This window comes from Chanodichthys erythropterus, chromosome 10, assembly GCF_024489055.1.
Source record: "Chanodichthys erythropterus isolate Z2021 chromosome 10, ASM2448905v1, whole genome shotgun sequence".
NCBI classification, from domain to species: Eukaryota; Metazoa; Chordata; class Actinopteri; order Cypriniformes; family Xenocyprididae; genus Chanodichthys; species Chanodichthys erythropterus.
Genome location: NC_090230.1, coordinates 33,330,096 through 33,354,605, shown reverse-complemented (window position 1 = coordinate 33,354,605; position 24,510 = coordinate 33,330,096). Strand labels below are relative to the sequence as shown.

Below are 24,510 nucleotides of genomic sequence, written 5' to 3'. Positions count from 1 at the left end.
TATGTAAATAAAATATAATTTATTATAATTAATAATTATTAATTATAAGGAGTGATTTTTAATAAATAAATCATGTTAAATATAAAATTATTTAAAATAATTTAATAAATTAATATATTTAAATATAATATTATTTATTATTTTTTACGAAAATGACTCATATCATAAATTCTTCTAACTTGTTAAAATGTCTTTCTTTCTTTCTTTCTTTCTTTCTTTCTTTCTTTCTTTCTTTCTATTCAAAATTATTCTATTATAATCAAATAATTTAATAAATAAATAATGTTACATATTAAAAAATGTAAGGTTATTTATATTATATTTATAATGTGTTAAATCAAACAATCTTATATATAATGTAATAAAATATTATTTATGATAATTAATAATTATTAATTATAAGTGATTATTTAATAAATAAATCATGTGAAATATAAAAATTATTTAAAACAATAAAATAATTTAACACATTTAATACATTTAAAATGTACATTTATACATGTATTATATAACTCATATCATAAATTCTAACTTCTTTTTTCTATTAATAATTATTATGTTGTAAACAAATAATTTAATAAATAAATAATGTTACATATTAAATAATGTGAAATTATTTTATATTATATTAAAATTAGCTAAATGTAACAATGGTTTATATATATTGTTTTATTTATATATATATATATATATATATATATATATATATATATATATATATATATATATATATATATATATATATATACATATACATATATATATACATATATATATATATATATATATATATATATATATAATGTAAAATTAAGTATTATTTATTATAATTAATATTTATTATATTATAAGGAGTGATGATTTCATAAATAAATCATGTTGAATATGAAATAATGTAAAATAATATAATAATTTATAATTTAAATGTATTTATTTCTATGAAAAGTATTAAATTATTCTTCTAACTTGTTTACAAAAATGTTCCAGGAAAATGTCAAAGTAACTGCAATTATTGCTACTGTTGCAATATATATCAGGCTCTTTCAGGCAGTGCAAGCTTTCAAAAATGATTATTTTTGGAAAATTTCTCATTAATGCTAAGTAAATGCTTATTTTGTAAATTAATTTACTACAATGATTAAATTATTAATGATACAGTGTTATTATATTGTTATATAAAACAAACAATATATTATTATTATTATTATTATTATTAATAATATTATCTACATGCGTGCGTACAAATCATTGAAGAGATTAAAGCAATTCTTTTACCTGCCGCATGGTGTCGTCTTGAGCACAGATCTCACTGCGCATGCTCAAAGTCTGACTCCACTAACAATATGGCGAAGCGTCGCGGGGACTGGAGATACTGAGCAGAAAATCACTCACACAAAAGAAGAAAAAGTTTCAAACAAACACATGATATAATCAGCAAACAGAGAAATATCCGCTTATAGTGCTCCAACAATATGAATTCACGGGATTTATTCCGACCTGGACGATAAACTCGAGTTATTTACTGGAAGAGGCGAATGTTTGTGCAGGTAAGACTTTAAATATCTTCAGTAGTATTTATATAAACACAACAAGCTCTGATACACAACAATGTACTGAAATATATGTTAATAAGGCGTTGACTGAGTTTATAAAATCAAAAAAAGTGTGCTGTTAAAACAAGTAGTGCTTTATAAAAGTGATCCTGAAGAAGTGTCTATAAGTAATTATGTGTGAAGAGTTCATACTGCAGTGATATGAGCACTCATCCATCAGTATTGAAATTTGCATTTATATATTTTTATTATCATCCGTATATTGTGTATTTTACTACTCTACAGTGTTGTCTTTCAAATGTACATACAGTTTACTATATATATATATATATATATATATATATATATATATATATATATATATATATATATGTATATATATACACTATTACTAAATATTTTTCTCAGCATAAATGTATGAAACATTCTCTACAAAAATTGTTATTGTATACTCTTTCTCTTACAAAAATGTTCCATTGCATTTCTTACTAATAATCACAGGCTTTACTTCACAGACCTCTATTTTGCTCTATAAATTCAGCTGTAATAATAATAAACTGCTTTAACAAAGTCTATTCTTCTATTCTACTCTACTAATCCAAATTACACTATAATAAAGTAGATGAACTCTACACCTCTCTGATAACTCATTTCTTCTTTACAGGAGTCCAGCAGTGGATCTGTGCTGCACCCCTTGGCAGACGGTAAGGGAAAATTAGCTTATTTATTTATTTTTTAAATCACTGTGACTGTGCTATGATGGTCTTTGAGTGACACCAAAGAGTTGTGATGAAGAAAAGTGTTATTTTTACCACTCCCCTGCTGAAGCGTAATACGTGTTGTTTTGCTTTGGCAGAGCCTTTGAATATGGTTTGACATTGTTTCAGCTGTTGTCGTCATATCTGATGCACCTTTCTGGAGATATCAAGCAGTGACATTGTGCCTGATCACAAGCTATCTAGGCAGTTTTAATATTTCTTTTTTTATGTTAGTGTGTTTCGTAATTGTATTTGATGCTTGGATGGTTTATAATGGCCATGTTTGTTTTTTGTGGCTTCATTGTTAGGAGTATTGTACAGTTTTGGGTTCTATTGATTGATTTTTACTTAGCTTAAATCCTCATTTATTGTATTTTGCATAGAGAAGAGTGACTAGAATGGTCAGTGCTTCCCACAGGTTTGAAATATACTTGCGGTGGTAGCCAGGTGAAAAATCCTCCTATTACCCACGGCACAAAAATGGTCTACTACATGTGACAAACAAATAATGTGATTTTTAACATTATTTTAATTCATTTAGTTTTAATTACATAGCATACTATTACATTTAATTACATACTAATATTATGCATTGTAAATAATGCAAAATTACAGCATTTAAATGGTTCACCTTTTCGTATGTTCTCCTTGCTGTCATATAGTGTCTCTCTCAGTGAATGGGACACAGATTTTACTAGTAAAATTTATATAATGAATAATATATGTGTCAAATAATGTTCTTAGTCTTTTCTTCCTGTGGGGGAGACTACAATAATTTAATATGAATTGAATGGAAATCAAATGAAATACAATTTATTGTGTAACCAAAATACCAATAATGCCCAAAAGAAAAAGAAAAAACTTAGCATGTGACTTTTAATTATAAACAAGCCCTCTTATTTTGAAATGTCTGTACTATTGCAGGCTGATCCTTCAGATTCTTACAACTGTATAAAACGTTTTATATAAAGGCCATAAAGTAGACATTGTAATAATTAATTAACTTGAGTTCATTAGCAATCGCTTGGCATAAATCTGCGTTTTTCATTGATTGAGAATCACTTTGAAGCAGACTGAAGCCCTGTTGTGTGAGCCTGTAGAACACTTAACAGCGCCCCCTTGTGACTTTGCAATATGCAGCACCTGTGGGAATGTTAGCGGGAGTAAACAGTTCTGACGCACACATAACGAGCAGGTACGGAACGACTAGTTAATCGGATGGTTTCATTATCTTGGGCGGATATAAAAGTATAAGAGGATAAAAATAATAAAAGCAAAAATGTGTCTTCAATATACTTGGGCAGCCGTTATTATACCTGGGCGGCCCGCCCCAAGTAAAGTCTATGTGTGGGAAGCACTGATGGTATTCAAAATGTTACATGAAAAAAAAAAAAAAAAAGATTTTTGGTGAAATGTTTCCATTAGACTTGAATTTTTATCTGCTAAAACTGAACTGGAGTCATAAAAAATGTTTTAAGTTTTATTAACGATCTTGTGAATTCTTGTTGAGGGTTAAATGGACAAAGTTAGCTGAATCTTTACTTTCATGCGCACAAGTTGTTTTGAAAACTGTTACAGACCTCATTAATATTTAATCTAGTTTAAATCTAGTGAGTAAACATGAAGTGAGTCGCAGATTTTGCCTGTTTGCTGTGTTTTACAATATATTGTGCAAAATTGCTTTCAAACTACTTTAAGTGATTGTCTCTTATGGCTTTAATATATTATTTTTGCATGCATTCTCTTAAAGGATTAGTTCATTTCAGAATTTAAATTTCATCCCTATGTCATCCAAGATGTTTCTATCTTCAGTCAAAAAGAAATTGTTTTTTTTGTGGAAAACATTCTTCTCTATATAATGGACTTTACTGGGGTTCAATGGGTTGAAGGTCCAAATGACAGTTTCCCATTTGTGGTTGAAAAGTATATAATTTTTTATTTATTTATTTATTTATTTATTTATTTTTAAATGACCACTCATTACGCTAGACAAGACACTTATTCCTCGTCTGGGATCATGTAGAGCTCTTTGAAGCTGCACTGAAACTACAATTTGGACCTTCAACACGTTGAACCCCAGTGAAGTCCACTATATGGAGAAAAATCCTGGAATGTTTTTCCTCAAAAAACTTCATTTCTTTTCGACTGATGAAGGAAAGACATAGACATCTTGGATGACATAGGGGTGAGTAAATTATCAGGAAATTTCAATTCTGAAGTGAACTAATCCTTTAAGTTTTTCCTGAAAAGTTGTTGATTTTGGTTGAACACCCATCAAATTGATAAAAAGAGTATATATTTGTGTAATTGCATTTATATCCTACATAGTGAACACTTCATTGGCACTAAATGAACAGGGTTACTTAAGGATTTTTTTTTTTTTAACTGCACAAAACATTAGCCTTTTCCCTTCTATTTGAAATGTTTTCCCACACAAGGAAGAAAAAGTGTGGACAGTTTCCCATTAAATTGCACCACAAGAGAGGGCTGACCAACAAGTGTCTCTGCCAGTGTCCATTTTTCAGTTCTCAAAGACCGAAAGCTCATTTACATGAAAAAAAACCCACTTCCAGCACATATAGAGAAAGCTGTGGAAGTGTCCGTGTTATCTATTCACCGCCTCAGTTTGAGAAAGCAAATCACAGCCATTTATAGAGCATGATTTATTATTCACAAAGGCTTATTCAGGAACTCTTGAGACTGTAATTGCAATGATAAAGTTGTACAGTAGCAGTAAACGCACAATGATGGACATTAACACCAGTGTGACTGAATAGTACAGATTATGGACCAAGTTAATGTGCTGTTTAAGACAGAGATTGATGCACTGAATTTGAGCAAATAATGCTTTAATTTGAATTCAGTTGGGTCTGTTTCATTTAATGTACAAGAGGCTGACCGTTTTCTGGCTGTTAGCCATATACAAAACCCTTTCATTCCCTTCACATTTTGGAGCAAATGTTTTGTATACATTGTGTTTTGGCTTCAAACTATCTGTGAAAGGAAAAATCATGTCTATGGCACTTTTTCATGAAACACGAGCAGAACGAATTTCTGTGTAAATCACACGTAAAACCATTTGTACGCCATTTGTGCCAAATGGATTGATGAGCAGTTTATACAGATTCGTTCTGCTCGTGTTTCATGAATAAGGTCCATTATTGTGCAAGCAACTGGTCATTGTATATTTGTGATGGAAATATTGCATACATGTGCATTTGGAAGTATGTGAATCGCTTGTGTAGTATTTGAAAATTGGATTTGATAAAAGCATCTATTGTGAATAAATGCAAATTATAGAGTCTTAAATTAGGCTTTTTGTACATAAAATGTTCTTTTTGAAATGTGCTCAGTGAGAGGTTTCTGGATGTATTTGTGGAAATACTGTCTAGCCTACTTCTGCATCTTGCATGGAAAATGTAAGAATTGAAAGAATTGCTTGTGTTGTATTGTTCATTTGGAAGTCGGTTTGGATAAAATATATTGAATGAATAAATGTAGGCTAGATTGCATGTAATTGTAATAATTAAATTATTAAATGTAATTCACATTTATAAAATTAAATGTGTAACTTATTTAATTACAAAATAACATTGGCATTGCAATTATGTACAATAGTGTTGTCAGAAGTACTGATTGTGATACCAAGTCTGTACAGAAATTAAAAAATATGATGCTTTGAGCGCTGTTGAGCAGATTTGTAAACACCTCTGATTGGCCTTTGTGTTCACGCGCTCATCAGATATGTCTGTTATTGGCTACAATGATCAACGCTTCAAAAACATGTTGTAAATAAAGATCAATGACACTGTTCACCGAGTGGTTACACAGATACACACAGGAGTGTTTGAACACTTTCAAATTCAAACGCTTCCACGTGCTTTCAAAGGCTCCTATGCGTTGATCATTGTAGCCAATCACAGACATATATATGGAAGCTTGTTTCCGCCACTAAATAAAAAAAATAAAAAAGGTAATTGCGACTTTTTATCTCACAATTCTGACTTTTTTTCCTCGCAGTTGCAAGTTTGCATCTAACAATTCTGACTTTTTTTCTCAGAATTGCGAGATTTAAACTTGCAATTGCAAGTTATAAAGTCAGAATTGCGTGATTTTAAAGTCGCAATTCTGACTTTTTTCTCAGAATTGCAAGACATAACACCATTCCGAGTTAAAAAGTCAGAATTACATGATATAAACTCGCAATTGTCTTATAAAGTCAGAATTGTGAGTTTATATCTTGCATTTCTGACTTTATAACATGCCATTGCAAGTTATACATTCAGAATTGTGAGAAACTCGCCATTCTGAGAAGTCAATCTTTTTTCCCCTCACAATTGGACATTATAACATGCAATTGCAAGATTATATCTCGCAATTCTTACTTTATAACTCGCAATTCTGACTTTATATCTCAGCGTATTTCTTGCAATTCTGAGAAAAAAAAACGTTATATCACGCAATTCACGCTTGTTTCAGCCACTAAATTAAAAAAATGAAAAAGGTAATTTTGACTTTATCTAAATATTCTGACTTTTTTTCTCGCAATTGTGAGATTTAAACTCACAATTGGAAAAAAATGTCAGAATCTTTAGATAAAGTCACAGTTACCTTTTTCATTTTTTTACCTTTTTTTTTTATTTAGTGGCTGAAACAAGCTTCCATATAATATAATATAATATAATATAATATAATATAATATAATATAATATAATATAATATAATATAATATAATATAATATAATATAATATAATATAATATAATATTAGGGCTGCCCCTAAGTCGACTAACCGTTAGTCAACTTGAAGAGGCTTGGTCGACCAAGATTTTATTAATCGGTTAGTCGCAGAAAAAAAAAAATCTCCACAGAACATTCACCTATCATTTATCGAGCCAATTCAAATGGAAAATAAATATTCTCAGAATATGTAATCAATATGAAACTTGCATATAGGCGCGTCCACTACTGCGGAGATGAGATGAGTCAGCATTGTTGACTTAATCTCTGCAGCCGAAAACACAGAAAACATTATCAATAAATTATTAAAATGTTTAGACAGTCTCCTTGCTGTTTTTTCACGACACATTCATAATCGTTACGTTTGCCGGTGCACTGTGGCAAGCTTTATGCATGTGTTTGAGCACTGATTAGGCTATGTATACATGCGATTAAAGGCTCATTATTATGATTTATGGCTTATTAATATAAATGCGCGATTAGTCGACTAATGGCTTAAATGAACGACTGCTGGTCGACTAGAAAAATCTTTAGTCGAGGGCAGCCCTATATAATATAATATAATATAATATAATATAATATAATATAATATAATATAATATAATATAATATAATATAATATAATATAATATAATATAATATAATATATAAAATGTTGGTTTAGATTTCAATTGCATCTTTGTCCAGCATAACTATACTTTAATGCATTGAACATACGTCTTCTGTATGGCCCGGTTGCCTTGTTTAGGCTGCCATATTGATCTGTTTTTATATATCAGGTCATGTGACCTTCAGACGTTATGACCCATCTTTTACATCTCCAGTACTCTGCATGCCTGGGGCTGCACCGCTTCCCCCCCACGAGAGCTTTTAAACCCAGCTGTACAGTGGGGCAAAAAATCTGGCCAGCCACCATCAGCCACTGCACCAACACCGGCCTGGGCTGGCCGCCTTCTGATTGGCTGAGCCCTCGCCCATGTGACTCAGTGCTGGCTGGATGCTCTCCGGCAACTGACACAGTTGATGGGTTGCTGGGATGGAGGCTGTCACTGGTGCAGAATGGGGTAAGTCTCCGTTTAACACCCTGATCTCTTGATGCCAACGTACAGATGTGTGGTCTTATATTCCAGCTATTCAGCGTGAAGGAAATAATGGCGCGTTTGTGTGGTATAGCAAGGCGGTGCCGATAAGCCTTTTGTCTTGATGGCTGGTTATTGAGAGGGTGTGGGGGGATGTGCATAGATTCGGATTCTGGCTTTATCATCGGGACGCTTAAAAAGCCTCTTTTGTGCTGTGCAGGGACAGATGCGCTAGCAGGCTGATTATTTATAGTGATCTCGGCCGTGGACACGGATTCCACAGTAAGTGTAAGCGATAATTGCCCCTGTCAAGATGGAGGGGCTGTTGCAAGAGAGGCTTTTTTTTCTGATTTAGCTGGCAATGCCTGAACAAAGCAGACATTTAATGGTGGATTTGTTGTCAGCTTAGCTTAAGGTATAAAACAGGGGTTGGTTTGGCAGGTTAGATGGTGCATGTGAGACCAGGATGTGACTGTGTCTTTGTGCATGGAGGGAAGGGCATCTCTTGCAGTTGTCTGCAGGGAATTTTGTATCTTGCATTGCTGGTGAAGAGGTGACTGCTTTAATGCATCATAAGCGTTGCATGCACAACTGCACCTCTGTTGAATAAATGCAGAAAAACGCATAGTGAATTAATGCAATTTATTAAAGATGTATATTAAAGACGTGTGAAGGTGCAAACAAATTCAGATGCGTTGTGATACAGATTTTTGAGGAAAGTGTTGAAATATTAATGAGTCTTTCTTCTTTCCACTCCTCCCTGTTTCCTTTTGATTCTGTCTCGATACCTCAAGCCTTTTTGCTCAATAGATGTCGACCATTTTGCTCTGTCTACATGCCAGAGAGAGAGAGAGCTTTGCTTCAGGTTTTTAAATGTATTATTAATATCATTTTTCATGATTCTTCTATACATAATAACAGTAAAATTGTGAAGCTACACAGCCAGATATGATTATGAAGTGTATTATTATATACATTTATTTTACCTTTTTAATGGCCTTTTATTACCTTCAAAAAGTGTTTGTTTATTCACAAAATGTGTGTCATCATATGTGTGTCAGCAGATTTCTGTGGCAATCGGGCTCATTCTGCCCTCATAACGTGCTGTTGGCATTAAATCATATGCATCCACGCTGGTTTATTACTCATGTTTTGAAATAGCAAGATCTTGATGTAATTATGTGGATTATATAGGCCAAAGATATGATTTAGAAATACTAGATGTAGGTTAGAATAATTTACACACAAGTTGTATATTTTTGTCTGCGTTTAATTACCTTCAGAAATCTGATCTGTAATGAAATGCCAAATTGGAATATCTTCCCTCTTTTGATAAATTCTGCTTCATAATGGCCGTGGATGCCCTGGAAACAGTGGCAGAATCCACAGCGGAGCCACATTGATTGGACACAGCTGCAAATTAGCCCTGACACATTGACGGGCTGCTTGTAATGTAGGCTGTTGGTGTTGGTTAATGTAAAACCAGGGTAAAGCATAATATGGTGAAAGTGGAATGGAAGGAATTCAATTTATTGTGCGTTGTGAAATGGTCATGATACTAGCTTGTGATGTAATCTATTCTTATAAGGCACTAAGTCACTTTTTTTATTTGATATTTTTTTGCCCTTTGAAATTTGGTATTTTGGCAGAAACTATGATTTTGAAGGCAAATGCATTTAGTTGCATTTATTTAGTGATTTAATGCTAAGTATTAAAGTTCAATGTGTGCATCATCCTGCTGTGTTTTAATGATTTGATGGGCATTTTTTCCCTTTTACAACGTTTTCTTTGCATGCAATATGTTCTCTTCTTTTTTCCTTTTCCCTCTTTCTGCTAGGGGGAAAACTATAGAAGCTTGTTTCTGCCATAAAATACCAAAAAGGTTATTGCAAGTTTATATCTCACCTTCTGACTTCTTTCTCAGAATTACGAGATATAAACTCTCAATTGTGTGAGAAAGTTAGAATTGCAAGAAAAAAAAATAGAATTGCATCTTATAAAGTCAGAATTAGGGATGTGCAACGATTAATCGCGATTAATCGCTTGCAAAATAAAAGTCTGTTTATGCAATATATATATGTGTGTTCTGTGTATAATAATTACACACACATACATGTATAAATGTAAGAAATATATGCATGTTTAAATAAATATATATTTTAAATATATATTTTATATTACATATAAACATAAATATTTTATATATAAATCTAACATTTTTCTTAAATATATACATGTATGTCTGTATTTATATATACATACTTTTTATACACAGAACACACACATATATTACGTAAACACAGACTTTTATTTTGCAAATGATTAATCGCGATTAATCGTTGCACATCCCTAGTCAGAATTGTGAAATAACCTTGCAATTCTGACTTTTTTCTTGCATTTCTGACTTTTTTTTTTCAAAATTGTGACTATCTTGCAGTTCAGATTTTTTTTTTCTCGCAATTCTGGCTTTTTTCTCGCAATTTACTTTTTTTCTCAGAATTGTATAAACTTGCTGTTGTATGTTATAATGTCCAATTGTGAGGAGAGAAAATGTTTTTTTTTTTTTCTCAGAATTGCGAGTTTATATCTTTCAATTCTGAATTTATAAGATGCAATTGAGTTGATATCATGCAATTCTGACTTTAACTCACATTTGTGCCTTTATATCTCAATTCTGAGGAAAAATATCGCAATTGCAAGAAAAATTCTGACCATATCATGCAATTCTGCAAGTCGCAATTGTGAGAGAAAAAAAGTCAAAATTGTGAGTAGTCACAATTACGTTTTATTCTTTTTAGTTGCGTAAACTAGGGCTGCACGATTTATCGCGATAAAATCGCACACGATATGGCAAAGGCTGCGGTTATTTAATGCATGGCTTGTCAGAGCTTCACGGCTCTGTGATCAGTAGGAAATGCTTCTCCATCTGAAAGCCAGACGGCGCTCTTGCTTAGAAACTCAAAATTTGCCCTGCAGCAGAAGAAGATAACACGCATCATATCGCTGTAGCTGAATATACAGAAGATTAAAACACTTTGATTAATTAAACATGACTAATAAACACACGAATGCTTTATTCTGTGTGAAGCCACATCATCTCACAGAAGGACGCTCAACTGTTGTTATGAAGTGAGTTTGGAGTAAAAACATGTTATTAAATGTTGTCTTTTGTTGGACAAGATGTTAATGCTTCTCGTGTCTGAAAAGAAGTTTGACGCGTGTTGCTTTTTCAAATGTACATTATAAGCGACTCAAACTCGCAGTGCTTTCAGATGGATTAGCATTTGGAGCCATACTTCATTGACAAGCTGCGCATAAAAAAGTAATTGCAGCCTTTGCGATTTCATAATCGCACTAAGAATCACGTTAAAGCGATAATCGCGTTCAAGTTCAATGTTATTTTTCATATCGTGCGATATATCGTGCAGCCGTAGCGGAAACAAGCTTCCATAGAAATGTATTTTGATAGTGTAATATTTTACCTCACAAGCCAAGCCATCAATATTCCTAATGCTGAGAATATATAATAATTTGGTATTTTGGCAGAAACTGTTTTTGAAGGCAAGTGCACAATGTTGTACTGCTCATATGTTAGTGATTTAATGTGAAGTATTTAAGTTTTATTAAAAGTGTGTATCATCCTGACCTGATGTATATGAAATCACGTGTGTTGGTGAGGAGAGGTTGAGCTGATTACTAAATACTATATTCACCATGAAACATGTTCTTCAGAAAATCAAAAATCTAGTTATTTAGTATGACTGCACTCATTATTATGTTTTAGCAGTAGTCCAGAGAACAGGGTTTACCGCTGATCTTTAGCATGTCAGTGGTAATTTAGTGGCGATGTGGTGATACATTTTTCCACATGGTTGATCAGGCCTTCACTTCAGGATGGAGATAAAAATAGAAACTTTCGCTTTGTCTTTCAGAACTGTTTGCTTGACCGGGCTCACTGCACGGGTAAAAAATGGCCCAGAGGCATCGGCTCTGCCATCCACATACACACGTGAGGCACGTGTGTTATTGTAGTTCTTTATGAGTGTCATGACATGGTCATTGACTACATGGCAAACATCAGAGTTCAGAGGATGATGCTCACTCATGATTGACACATGACACTGATGGGCTTTTACAGACCTCACACAGGAGGAAAACCTCTGGAAAACACTTCATACATTTACTAAACCTCATGTTGATGTGGGCTTTTTTCTTTTCTTTTCACTAGATATTAAAATCGTACTATTTTAATAGTATTTCTGTAGTTTTCAGTGAAGTAATGATACAGTATGTTTGGTTTGTTTGGCATTTTCACAGACTTGCTCAGAACAAAAATGCTATATATAATATAATATAATATAATATAATATAATATAATATAATATAATATAATATAATATAATATAATATAATATATACACACACAGGAATTTACATACATGCATATATTGAATGAATGATATTAATTTGTTTTACAAGGACACAGAATAACTGTTTTATTTCCTATTTGGGTTTATATATATATATATTTTATTTAAGTATTTTTTAACTGTTAACTGTTAGATGCCAGTTTTTCCTGTCATAGCTATGCAACAATTTGATTTCAAAAACAGTATCATAGATATTAAACAATTTCTTATAATTTTGAATCTATTTTTAACCCTTAGAATGTTCTCAAAGTAAAAAGAGGTGCTAAAGTCTGATTTTGTAGTGGCTGTGTTTTAAAATTATTCTGCTTTTGCTGATTATATTTGTTTGTGTATTTTCTTTTAGTTATTTTGTCTCTGACCTTCACTAATAAATTAATATATTGGTTAAACGAATTATTCTGCAGATATTTTGCCCCCTTTTTTGGTTTAAAAAAATCATTTTTGGTCAATTAAAGGAAGAATTCAAGCAGAAATTAAAATGATCATCAATTACTGACCCTCATTTGACTTTCTAATTTTCTTATATCAGCATTTTATGCATCCTGATCTGTAGATTTTGGCATCAGTCATATTAATCGAGCACCACTCTAAACCACATGTGGTTGTGGATGTTGTAGGTCAAGAGATAGTCCAAGATGGCTGCAGCATCTTATGATCAGCTGCTGAAGCAAGTGGAGGCATTGAAGATGGAGAACTCCAACCTTAGACAAGAGCTCGAGGACAACTCCAACCACCTGACCAAACTGGAGACGGAGGCGTCTAATATGAAGGTACAGTGTCTGTTTATATCATACAACAGTCTAATAGTGTTCTTGACAACATGAAATCAAAACCAGCTCTACTTAACCTATGTTTCTTGACTTATGGAGCTCTGCAGTGATAATGTATTTTTGTCGCCTAACCCATAAATTAGCATCACACTAGTTCCCTTGACAAAAGCCCAATAGGACTTTTCCATCGGCTTTTGGTTTATTACTAAAAATAATCTCTGTGACCAACATCAACACCATTCATCATGATAATCTTCATAAATGAATACAAGTTTTTATGAATTTTGAAGCCTAAATACAATTGGCAGAAGTAAAAAGCTAAATGTAAGCTGTAAACAAAATGCATCACGATCGCATGACTTCAACTTTGGCGTGATGACGTTTAATGTCCTCGACAACTTCTGTAGTCCCATTTAGCTACTTTAGTGAAATAAAAATACAAAAAATACAATGGGGTATTGCTGATGCTTTTCATCGTAGAATAAAACGTTCGAAAATCTTAAGCTTGGTGCCAACCACAGACATTATTTCAGGCATTTAACCAAAAACCCATTGACTTCATGATGTTGAAACCGGAAGTGCTAAATGCTAATTTGCAATTGGTTTTGGCCTACAAAAATACATCATCCCCCAGCAATGTATTGTGCAAAATTTATTGTTGCACGTTATTTTGGACAATGAAAAAAAAAAAAGTCTTTCAATGTGATGCAGAAACTAGTGAAAAATTGTATACTTCAACATAGCCAGTTTGTTAAAACCTACAACGTTCTGAAGAAAGAGTGCTAGTAAACTAGAACAGGAACAACTAGACTTCTCTACATTTTCCTCCTACCTTTTGTCAATTTCAGTTCAACCTCAAAGGGTTTGTACTTAAACGCCTCAGCGACTCATTTTGTTATCCAAAAGCTGTATGGTTGGGCTTGCTTTTAATGTCGCAGACTTTCAATACTTAAAATGTCATCCTTCGCTACTGATTTCCCGCTAAGTACCCTTTCTTCTAGCAGCTTCTGACACCAAAGGCAGTATTCTCAGGCACTTCTTTGAGTCGAGCTTTTGAAGTGGAAGCGGCAGCCTGCTAGGTGGGCATTAAGAAATTGGATGTGACCTGGCAGTCTCTGGGGTAGGAAAAGAAAAAGGAGAGTGGGTTTTTGAAAGAACTTTAGGCCCAAAATGAACATTAAAAGTTGGCTAATGTGCAAGTTTAGAGCAAGCCTGTCAACCCGGATTGTCTGCGCAGTTTAAAGACACGGTTCAAACGAGTTCATGCTAAAGGTATGTGTAGATATGTTGTGCTAAATTGTAGATGAGCTCGGAAAAGGGTCGCTGTCACTCCTCGTACTGTTTAACACGTGTGAAAGTCTCTTGAAGGGAATTTATGTTCCTCATGAAGACGTGAGGTTGTTGTTGCTAAGGGAGAATCCTTGAAGCGGAAGCAGATTGTCTCTCCGCATGTTCATATGTTACAGAGTCCTTAAGGGGGAAGAGAGGTCTTTTTTTGGTTGGTTGTTGAAAATAATTGTGAAAAAATCAGTAAAGGTGTCAGTTTTAAAAGTGATTTTTTTGTGTGTGTTTAATAGCATCATGTTTGCCATATAGTTCCATTATGCTTTGGTAAACTGCTCTCATTCAATTTCAAGACCCTCATAGTTAGCATGAAAGTGCATTTTACTTCCTTACCGTGCCACATTTCTAACAAGAAAATGTGGGGCAAGACTGAATATTGTAATCATTTTAAAAATAGCGTAATATTGGCATAACTGTTATTACATTTAAAGCTAATCATTTCATTAACAATTAAATTGTTAACTCGTTGAAATGGTAACAGCAGCCTAAAATCAAGGCTATTTGCATGTAGTTTCATTAACCTGTTAACTATAGCGTAAACACATTCCTTTCCACATGGACTTGGTGATATCAGCTTATACTTATTATCATTACCGAAATCAGCAACCTCATTTCCGTACTGCAACAGGTAATTATTTTATGTTTATTTAAAACATTGCTTTTAAATGCATGTGCAAAATCTACACAATATGTTCTTTAAGGTTTGCCACATCATTTTGAATATGTCAGGTTTGAATAAAATAATAAAAACATTTGGTTGTAAATGGCGGCAGGTTTTGCGGTAATGAGAAAAATCAGTCAAAATCAAATAAAAATATTTAAATTTATTAGAGCTTCAAGTAACTGTGCATGAATGTTAATAATCAATTTTCAAAAATGTGAAAATGTATCAGTTTCCCCTAATGGTATTGACATTTTCAGACTGTTGCGTTAATGAGATTTTAAGGACTTGTTTTGGGAAATATGTTCAAAAAGGTGTGAAATTGTCAGTAAAGCTTTTAAAATTAATGATCACACACAGACATTTCAGACCTTGCTTTTAATGTCTAGAAAGAAAATTTGTTGATGGAAACATTTATAAATTTTACATGTTTGAAACCTTTTGAAACTAAGGATTGACAGATGCTTTGCCAAAGCAATGGCACAAAACACAACATTAGAGATTCTTTTATGTTAATATGAGAAGCATACATGTATTTTCGGTTCATTATTAATTATGACATCAGCTGAACAGTCAAGTTGATTCGCAAGTTAAAATATTACAATAAATAAACAATAAATAATAATTAATAATAATTAAAAAATCATTCACATTCCTGATCTCACTGTTTACAATTCATCATTTTATTTTATTATTATTATTATTAAGTGTAAATATTTTTCAGTTCATTATGAAGATTTCATTATGAAGGTTCATCATTTTTTCTTTAGAATAATATGCACTGATGAATTGTACACAGTAAGACCAGGAATGTGAGTTAAGTAAACAGGATTCATTTTGATTTCATGTTGACTTGAAACGTTGCTTTTATGTGCATTAATTTAATGTCCAAGAAAGGACCCTGCTCTCCAGATGTCCTTGTCATCACGACTGCAAATGCCGGAGGAATTGTCTGAACTCTGGGTGTCTCATTCCCATTTCTCAAGAAAGTTGTCATCTTTTTGCATCTAAACAAGAGCAAAATTCTATTTGCCTGTGTCGTGTCTCAGGAAGTGAAATCCCTGTTGATGTTTGCTTATGTAAGAGGTTTTGGACTTAACCTCTTTCATCAGGATGATCTGATTTTAGGCACATTCTGGCCGCCCTGGTGCCAGCGGTTATGTCATCCCTATACGTAATCATAGTGTTTAAAGCATTTAATGAGAAACTGTGTTTGTCTGGTGTGTTTTTAACTGTGACAGATTCTGCGGAGGCCAGAAGTGCATCTTTGCTGAGTTCTTCATGCTGACTTCCACTTTTGCTGCTATTTCTAGGACTGCAACAGCTAATTGATAAAATTTCTAATGATAATAATCAAAAACAGATTTCATTATTGATTAGTCAGCCCTTTGCTCTTTGCATGGACATCCTCCATGAATGATGCTATTGTTTTTTTAGTGATTTTGTTTATTTATGATAAAAATGTAAAGAAACATAAAGCTGCTTTGAAACGATGTGTAATGTGAAAAGTATTATACAAAAATTCTATATTTGAAACTATTTTTGCACACACTATAGAGGATACATTACATATAGACATGAGTTTGCACATTAGATCAAACAGTAGAACGTGTCGGTTTCCAGGGAATGCATGAATTAAAAAATTGTATGAATACCTGAACATGCAATATATTAAAGGAAAGAACAGAGAACCTCTCCATATAACACTGAAAACATGGACATTTCTGTCAATGGCTGGGAAGCATCGTAAATGACATACAATTCTGTCAATGCAGAGGAAAGAGTTAAATATAGTGCAAGTTGCTTTTAATAATAGCATATGACAAATGCATAAAATATAAATGTAAAATCCAATTAGTCATTTAAATGAAGAAATAATTAAAACAATTATATTATAAAATATATATGAGAAATATTAAAATTATATTATATATAAATCTATTTTGAAAATAGATTTATAGTTGCAGCAGTATTTCCCACTGTTTATGACGTTGCAATCATTTGTTTTCTTTTATGATTCACAGTGAATATTCAGTATATTGTATATTTCATATATCTATCATGTGCTGCCCTCTGCCGATGACAATTCAGACGGTCTTTTTTTCCTCATTTTCGTTAAATGCTATGAAAAACGCAGTATTTATGACAGGATTTGTGTTAAGCTACCATCTTATCTTGACATTTAAACCTGCAACACTAAACCGCTGCCTCTCCATCTCTCTCTGTCCAAGGTAACTGTGGTTTAGTGTTGCAGTGGCAAAGAAAATGAGGTTTTCTCATTCATCCGAATGTCCTGGCGGTGTCACAGGAGGAAAAACACTTTCGTTTATCTTCACAAGAGCTATGCACTCCACTTTTTTCCCAGCATCATAATAACCGTTTTCCTATTTTGCATGGAAGTGTTCAGAGGCCCCTTCCGTTTCTCAGCCTGTGAGATACTTGCGGCTTAATTTAGAGAATCTCCCTTCCTGTCTTTGTTCGTCGGATGAATGCAGCTCTGCTTCATCCTGCAGTCATTTCCCTTCCCCTCCGGCCTGCTGAAACAAACATCTGCAGGCAGAAAATAAACAGCATGCATGTTTCAACATCTGGGCTTCCCCTCCGTGCTCGCAAATCTAACTCCCAAAGCAGCATTTTAGTTGTTTAGCTGTTTTCATTAATCAACGTAAGAGCAATACAAAATTTAGTGGCATTTCAGAGGGGGGAAAACAGTTGCTTCACTTGCCATACCTTGTTAGAAGTAAAAATCACAACATGATTTTTTGCAGTTTTAATTCAATTTTGTGTTAACTTTTGGCTGTCTAATCAAATAATCATCAAGGTAGAGTGTAATTATGGTTTATTCATCACACTGAAAATAGTAGGTCAAGTCTAGCACATTTTTTCTGTCAAAAAAAAAAAAAATGGTTTGACATTTGAAAATGAAGAAATTAAATTCATTATTGTAATATTTTATTGAATATTAGTATTGTAATTTTACAGTTGTAATGTAAAAAATAAAATGATTAAATATTTGATTTATTTTACAGTGAAATATTACAGTAATAAGATTCCTTTATATATATATATATATATATATATATATATATATATATATATATATATATATATATATATATATATATATATATATATATATATATATATATATATATATATACATAATATATATATATATATATAATTTTTTTTTATAATTTTACAGCCATGTTTATATATAATCACAGTTTTTTTGCAATATTGTGCAGCCCTACAAATAAGCACAGCGAATCTGGAATTTTTAAAATCACATTTTAAATCTTACGTTAAATTTAATATTATGTAATATAGTTTTTGACATGGTGCCAGTGGTTCACATGAGTCACTGAAGGTGTGTTGTTCTGTTTCAGATTCATTTCTCCTTTTCTCCTCATTATGACCCAAATCTTCCAGGATTTCGTCACATTGATGTCTGAGGTTGCCTATGCAACGAGGCATATAAATAAATTCACTTTCTTTATGGGTTGAGCTCAGCAAATAATGCTTCTCTATTCCCACATTAATGACTCAGATTGCTGTGATCTAATGAAACATCTCTGGTGGATTTACTGGAAGTAGTTTGCACCTTAGTGCAGCGTTGAAGGGAGAAAATCTGCTTAGACATTGACCCTTCTGTCCAGAACTTGTTTTCTTCTTAATCCCTAAATTATTAGGTAGGTCTAGGTGTGTTTGTGAGTTTATAATGTTCAATAATTCTTAGTAGTGATGCACCAAAATTTTGGCAACCAAAAATATTTAGTTGAAAGTTAATTTTGAGTTTTGGAGGGCCGAAATCATTGATTGAAATGGTGACGTTTACTTGTGTGTTTTGACTGTGTCAGTGGATAAGCTACAACAAGTAAACATGTCAGCTGTAGGGCTGGGTTGACGGTAGCTATTTTTTTTTGTCTTAAATGGTCTTCATTTTGATGAACAAAGATGCTTTGATCTTTACCTTTTTCAGCTGATGCATGAACAGAACTTCACTAAATATTATTTGTAGCACGCCTACCATTCAATAATCACAATACTTTTGAGTCTCAGCTTTTGAATTCTGTCAATTTTATAATGAAATTCAAACAATAAATGTGGGTTTGGCACTCTTTAATGTGGTTTGTGTGGCAGAAATTCCCAGACACTTTAATTGAGGCCGTGACGATCTCGGACCAATTCCAGAGAATTCCTCCAAACAAAAAGAGCACAACAGTTTTAATAGTATAGGAGCATGGCAAAGGTGACATGATTACATAAATTTTCTCCAGTATGATTGGTTTTTCTGTTACTAGGTAAAAGCAAATTTGGATTCCTTGACACTTCAGATTGTTGCTAGGGTCAGTAATGAGGTTAGATTTATAACACAACTAGACACCTGTCTAGTTTTGTTTCCTCTTTTATTATATTCAGACACACTTTAGCCCATCTTTAGCCCAAGTGATGGGAACATTTAGCATTCAAAAGCATATTGATGTTATTCCTGCAAGAAAAATAAGTTATTTTCTAATTAAAAATTAAGAATTAAAATTATGATTTCCTTCACAATGGTGTGAAAGATTGCTGTAGCTACTCTTTACTACTAGTTCTAGCACAAAACCAACATTAATGAACATGAAAAGGTGTGTTGAAAGAAACGGTACAACTTATCAAAATGTGTCAGTTTCATGTCAGTAAACGGCTTGTAAACAATGTCGCATAACATTACATTTACCTCAGGAAAGCTAGGGGGAAAAAATAACTTGCTAAATATTTGCACTATATTACATATTCATGATATTTTTACTTAACCTGTTGTCTTGGTTATTTAATGCATGTTTAAATAAATCTGTCATAAAAACATGTTTTGTTTTTTTTTTACAGCTAGAGTTGAAATGTTTTTATTTCAACAACAAATTAGTATATCATTAAAATTTTGGTAACATTTTAGTTTAGGGTCCAATTCTCGCTAATGACTAGTTGCTTATTAGCATGCATATTACTAGAATTTTGGCTGTTAATTAGTACTTAAAAAATACATATTAATGCCTTATTAATATGCAGTAATTAGAAGTTTGAGGCAAACGTCATAGTTAATAGTTAATAGTGAGAATTGGACCCTAAACTAAAATGTGACAAAAATTTGTTAGACAAAATGTGCAGTTTTATTTTTATTTTATTTCTTTTTAATTATACACAACATGAGTGTTGATTTATTAAATAAAGTTGATTGATTAATTGATTAAACTTGTCAAATTATTTTAGTGCATCTCTAGTTCTTAGTATTGGTTTCTTCATATATCTCAAAGATTGAGAACATCACTGAATTCAGATCATTTCATTTATTGACGTCATGTTCTTGTCACAGCTTAAGCCTCAGTCTTTTTCAGAGGAGTAGCCTAGTTGATCATTTAAATATTGTTTGTCGTCAGTCGCCACGCTTGTTTTTTCATTAGTGCATGCTATGTGTGTCATGTGATGTTTTCTTTCCACATTTCAAGGACGTTCTACCTTTATCACTGGGAAAGCAAAGAGGCCTGCCATCCGCCCACATGAACCCGGTCCCCTCCTCTCACACTCAAACAATAACTCCCACCACAGGCCCACGGGTCTCGTCTGACTCCAGGTCAGATGAAATGCATGCTAGATAGGAATCAGATATGCGAGTATTTCAGGCTCCCTGCAGATGGCTGCCTAGGAGCATTGATTTCCATTACTGGGAGGATAGAATGACATTTTTAAAAGTGTTGTGTGCTTGCAGCTTCGCACATGAGTGGGTGTTTGACTCTAATATTGTACCAAGGGCATCTGCATCGCTGTAACCTGAATCCTTCGGACGTTGACTCTGGGAAGAGAAAAACTAGGACTTCCATTATAGCCTCAGAGACGCATTAGGATATTGAAGTCCATTCAAATGTGGATTTGGCTGTTGAAAATGTTATTATAGCTGTAATCTACTCTCATAAAGGTTTTTTTAGGATTTCAGCAAATTGCTTTTGTAATATTAGCAGTAGACCTTTAACTCTTAAAGGGGTCCTTGATTATAATTTCACTTTCTTAACTTTAGTTAGTGTGTAATGTTGCTGTTTGAGCATAAACAACATCAAGTTACAGCGCTCAAATGCAAAGGGAGATATTTTCTTTTAAGGAAATTGTTTTTTAAGGACTACAACAAACGGCTGTTAGGGACTACAACGAGCTTGGGTTTGTGACATCACAAACCCCAAAATTTACATAAACGCCACCCCCGGGAACATGCAACAAAGGGGGTGTGGCCATGTTGGGCTGCTTTAGAGAAGAGGAAGAGTTGTTGTAGTAGAATGTTGTTAACATGCCGCTATTTTACACCGGACTGCTTCACAAACGAGGATCAATTCAACGCTGGATTTGCACAAAATATTAACATGATGGCACATGCTAGTCGATGAGTTGAATCAACTCCACAGCAACTTCATAAATTTATCCACTAACCAATAAATTTATCCACTTATTTATCCACTAACTGACTCCGGTTTGAACAATGTAAGGCTCAACACCGTTACTGACAATCCTCATTTTGGCTGCGTGAGATTCTCCAGCTTTGTTGTTGTTGAGCTGTTAAAGCTCCGCCCTCTTCTGGAAAGGGGGCTGGGAGCAGCAGCTCATTTGCATTTAAGGGACACACACAAAATGTGACATAAATGTGTATAATTTTTATTTATTATATTATTATTATTATTATATTTTTATTTGATATAATTATATTTTATTTTATATTATATTGTGTTTTTATAATATTTTGAAATCGTATTATATTTTAATGAAGATTATTTTCGGAAGATTTTGTGAACAGAATCTAACACAAGACTAGAGACATTTCATAAGAGCATAAATAGAGGCCATTTAATTTCATGTTGTATTTAACAAGCAGAGAGAGTAATGATGCTGTCATGCTGTCGTTGCATCTCTGACTCACAGTGCGGTAAAGGGGTCTGTAATCATATGACCTCCCCTATAATGAAGCTGTTGTTTCCTGAGATGGCTCAATGTGACGTCACGCTCCCTAGGGAAAAAACACCCGAGTGACTCTTCTGAGACATGGAATAACCCTGTGTTGTTCTCCTGGATAAGGGAAGATAAACGGCATGCTCATGTGTGACCTTTCCCTTCTGGAGAACTCTGGCCTTCTCCACACGTCTCTATGTGGATATGGTGACCCCGGGCCGTTTGGGAAGGGTGGTCCTGTGAGCTGAATGGGGAAGCATCTGTGCTCTTCATGAGGCTTTGGGTCTCCGGGATGGGATGAAGGGGGAGGTAGTCGCTTCCTGTAAGGCAGTCGCATTGTTTGGGCTTTTTCGGCTTCCAAACACGCTGGAGAACTCGAAGTAATGAAACGAGCGGTGCAAAAGTTTCATGTTTGATATGGTTTGGGGCCATATTGGCATCAAGGGTTTGAGTTATGTTGGCCGTAACCATAAAGGAACAAAAAAACCTCCGCACATGTACAGCGGTAAGTTCTGCAAATGGCCTGAATGTTTTTCTTGTTCTTTACTGATATAATGTCAACAGACATGACTTTAAAATTTGTGTGTTGTTGATCAATCATTTCTAGTGGTTGATCATCACCTATAGCTGTACAATTTGATCAAACCTCTTAACTTTAATATTTATTGTTAAAGTTAATGCAGTGTTTTTGCTCCAAACATCAATTTATGTGTCTTAAACACACTGGCAATGGGTTTTGCACAAGCAAGCACCCTTGTGTTTTCTTCTGAAAATGTAAAACACTAGATTCTAGTAACTCAGAGTCATATAAACTATTTGATTTGTAGTAAGGCAAAATACAGCGGTTTATGATGTGTAAAGCCCTGACCAGCTGAAGTATGTTTGAGCAGTGAATGCTAGCTGATTTTGAAGACTGATTTTCTCAAAAACCTTTAGCAGAAATCAGGGCCTTTATCATGGCCAGATCACAGCACTAAAGAAGTAGCAGGTGCATTTTTAGAGCTTCAAAGCTGTTTATGTCTCTGACACGCGCGTCTTCAAAGACTTCAAAGCTCTTTGATGGAAGTTTTCTTCTCTTTATCAGCTCCGTTTTACCCACAGGCTGAAGAAGTCTTCTTACATGTGGTGGGAGCTGGAAAGATCTTTCTTTTTTTTTTCTGGTACCTTCCGTTCATCGTGTTATGTTATCTGAAGATGGCTTCTAACACACTACCACACACAGATATTGTCTGTTTCTCTTTCAGGAGGTTTTGAAGCAGCTACAAGGAACTATTGTAGAGGACTCCAAAGACTCACAAGGGCAGATTGAATTTTTCGAAAGATTTAAAGGTGAGGACAGTTGAATTATTCAGAATTATTCAGTAAACAATGCATATTTTAATATCATTATTATTATATTATTATTATATTAATAACTTGCTCTGTTCCACAACTTAGTGAGCTGCCTAGATTGTATTTTAAGGCAAGACATCAGTGGTGAACACTGAACCGGCTAAAACTGTTAACTAATTTTATATCACCATACTTACCCCTTATGAAATGTTATGTTTACATTAAAGTAATTATCAACATGAATTAATTTGCATGCATTTCCAGAAGAGAAATCTGAACATTGGATAAAGCCAGTTTTATTTATTTTGTTGACATATTAGAGTGAAAGGTTTTTACTGAGGGGATTTTGGAAATCTTTTTATATCACTCCATAAATCAGAAAATACCATCAGCAGCCAGAAAAAAACAAAACATTTTCACCATGTGCTCAGGAATAAAATGTTACATAAAACAGGCAAATGATATATATGAACAAACCCCTGTGTAAAACCCTTCAGAATATAAATAAATTTTATATTCTGTAAAACTGTATAGTTTGATGTATATAAGTGCTTATTTCTGACCCATTGCCTTTAAAGATGTGTTGTAATTGAAATATACAGATGCAAATAGATAAAGTGTTTTCTTTCCACTAGTCTGAAAGAAGACGTGTTGGAAACAAAATAGCCTGAAATCTCAAAACCAGTGTTTTTGCCTGTAGCGTCTTGCCTTAAAGGGATAGTTCACCCAAAAATGAAAATTCTGTCATCATTTACTCACCCTCAAGTTGTTCCAAAACTGTATGAGTTTCTTTCTTCTGCTGAACACAAAACAAGATATTTTGAAGAATGTAACCGAACAGTTGACTTCCATAGTTTTATTTTTTTCCATAC

At 33.3% G+C, this 24,510-nt stretch overlaps 1 protein-coding gene across 6 annotated transcripts in view; it reads left to right on the top strand.

Moving 5' to 3' along the window:
* The first annotated feature begins 1,352 nt into the window (after positions 1 to 1,352).
* apc (APC regulator of WNT signaling pathway) overlaps positions 1,353 to 24,510 on the top strand; it is a 44,775-nt gene continuing 21,617 nt past the window's right edge. The window contains exons 1-5 of one of the 6 annotated variants that reach the window (XM_067397379.1): positions 1,353 to 1,547; positions 2,218 to 2,257; positions 12,062 to 12,143; positions 13,177 to 13,329; positions 23,551 to 23,635. In XM_067397379.1, coding sequence (XP_067253480.1) covers positions 13,195 to 13,329; positions 23,551 to 23,635 — 220 coding nt within the window. In that variant the 5' untranslated portion in view covers positions 1,353 to 1,547; positions 2,218 to 2,257; positions 12,062 to 12,143; positions 13,177 to 13,194. Of the gene's footprint in view, positions 1,548 to 2,217; positions 2,258 to 8,000; positions 8,115 to 12,061; positions 12,144 to 13,176; positions 13,330 to 18,998; positions 19,027 to 22,674; positions 22,812 to 23,550; positions 23,636 to 24,510 lie in introns of those variants that run through there. The other 5 variants (XM_067397380.1, XM_067397381.1, XM_067397382.1 and 2 more) reach the window with 5 other exon arrangements.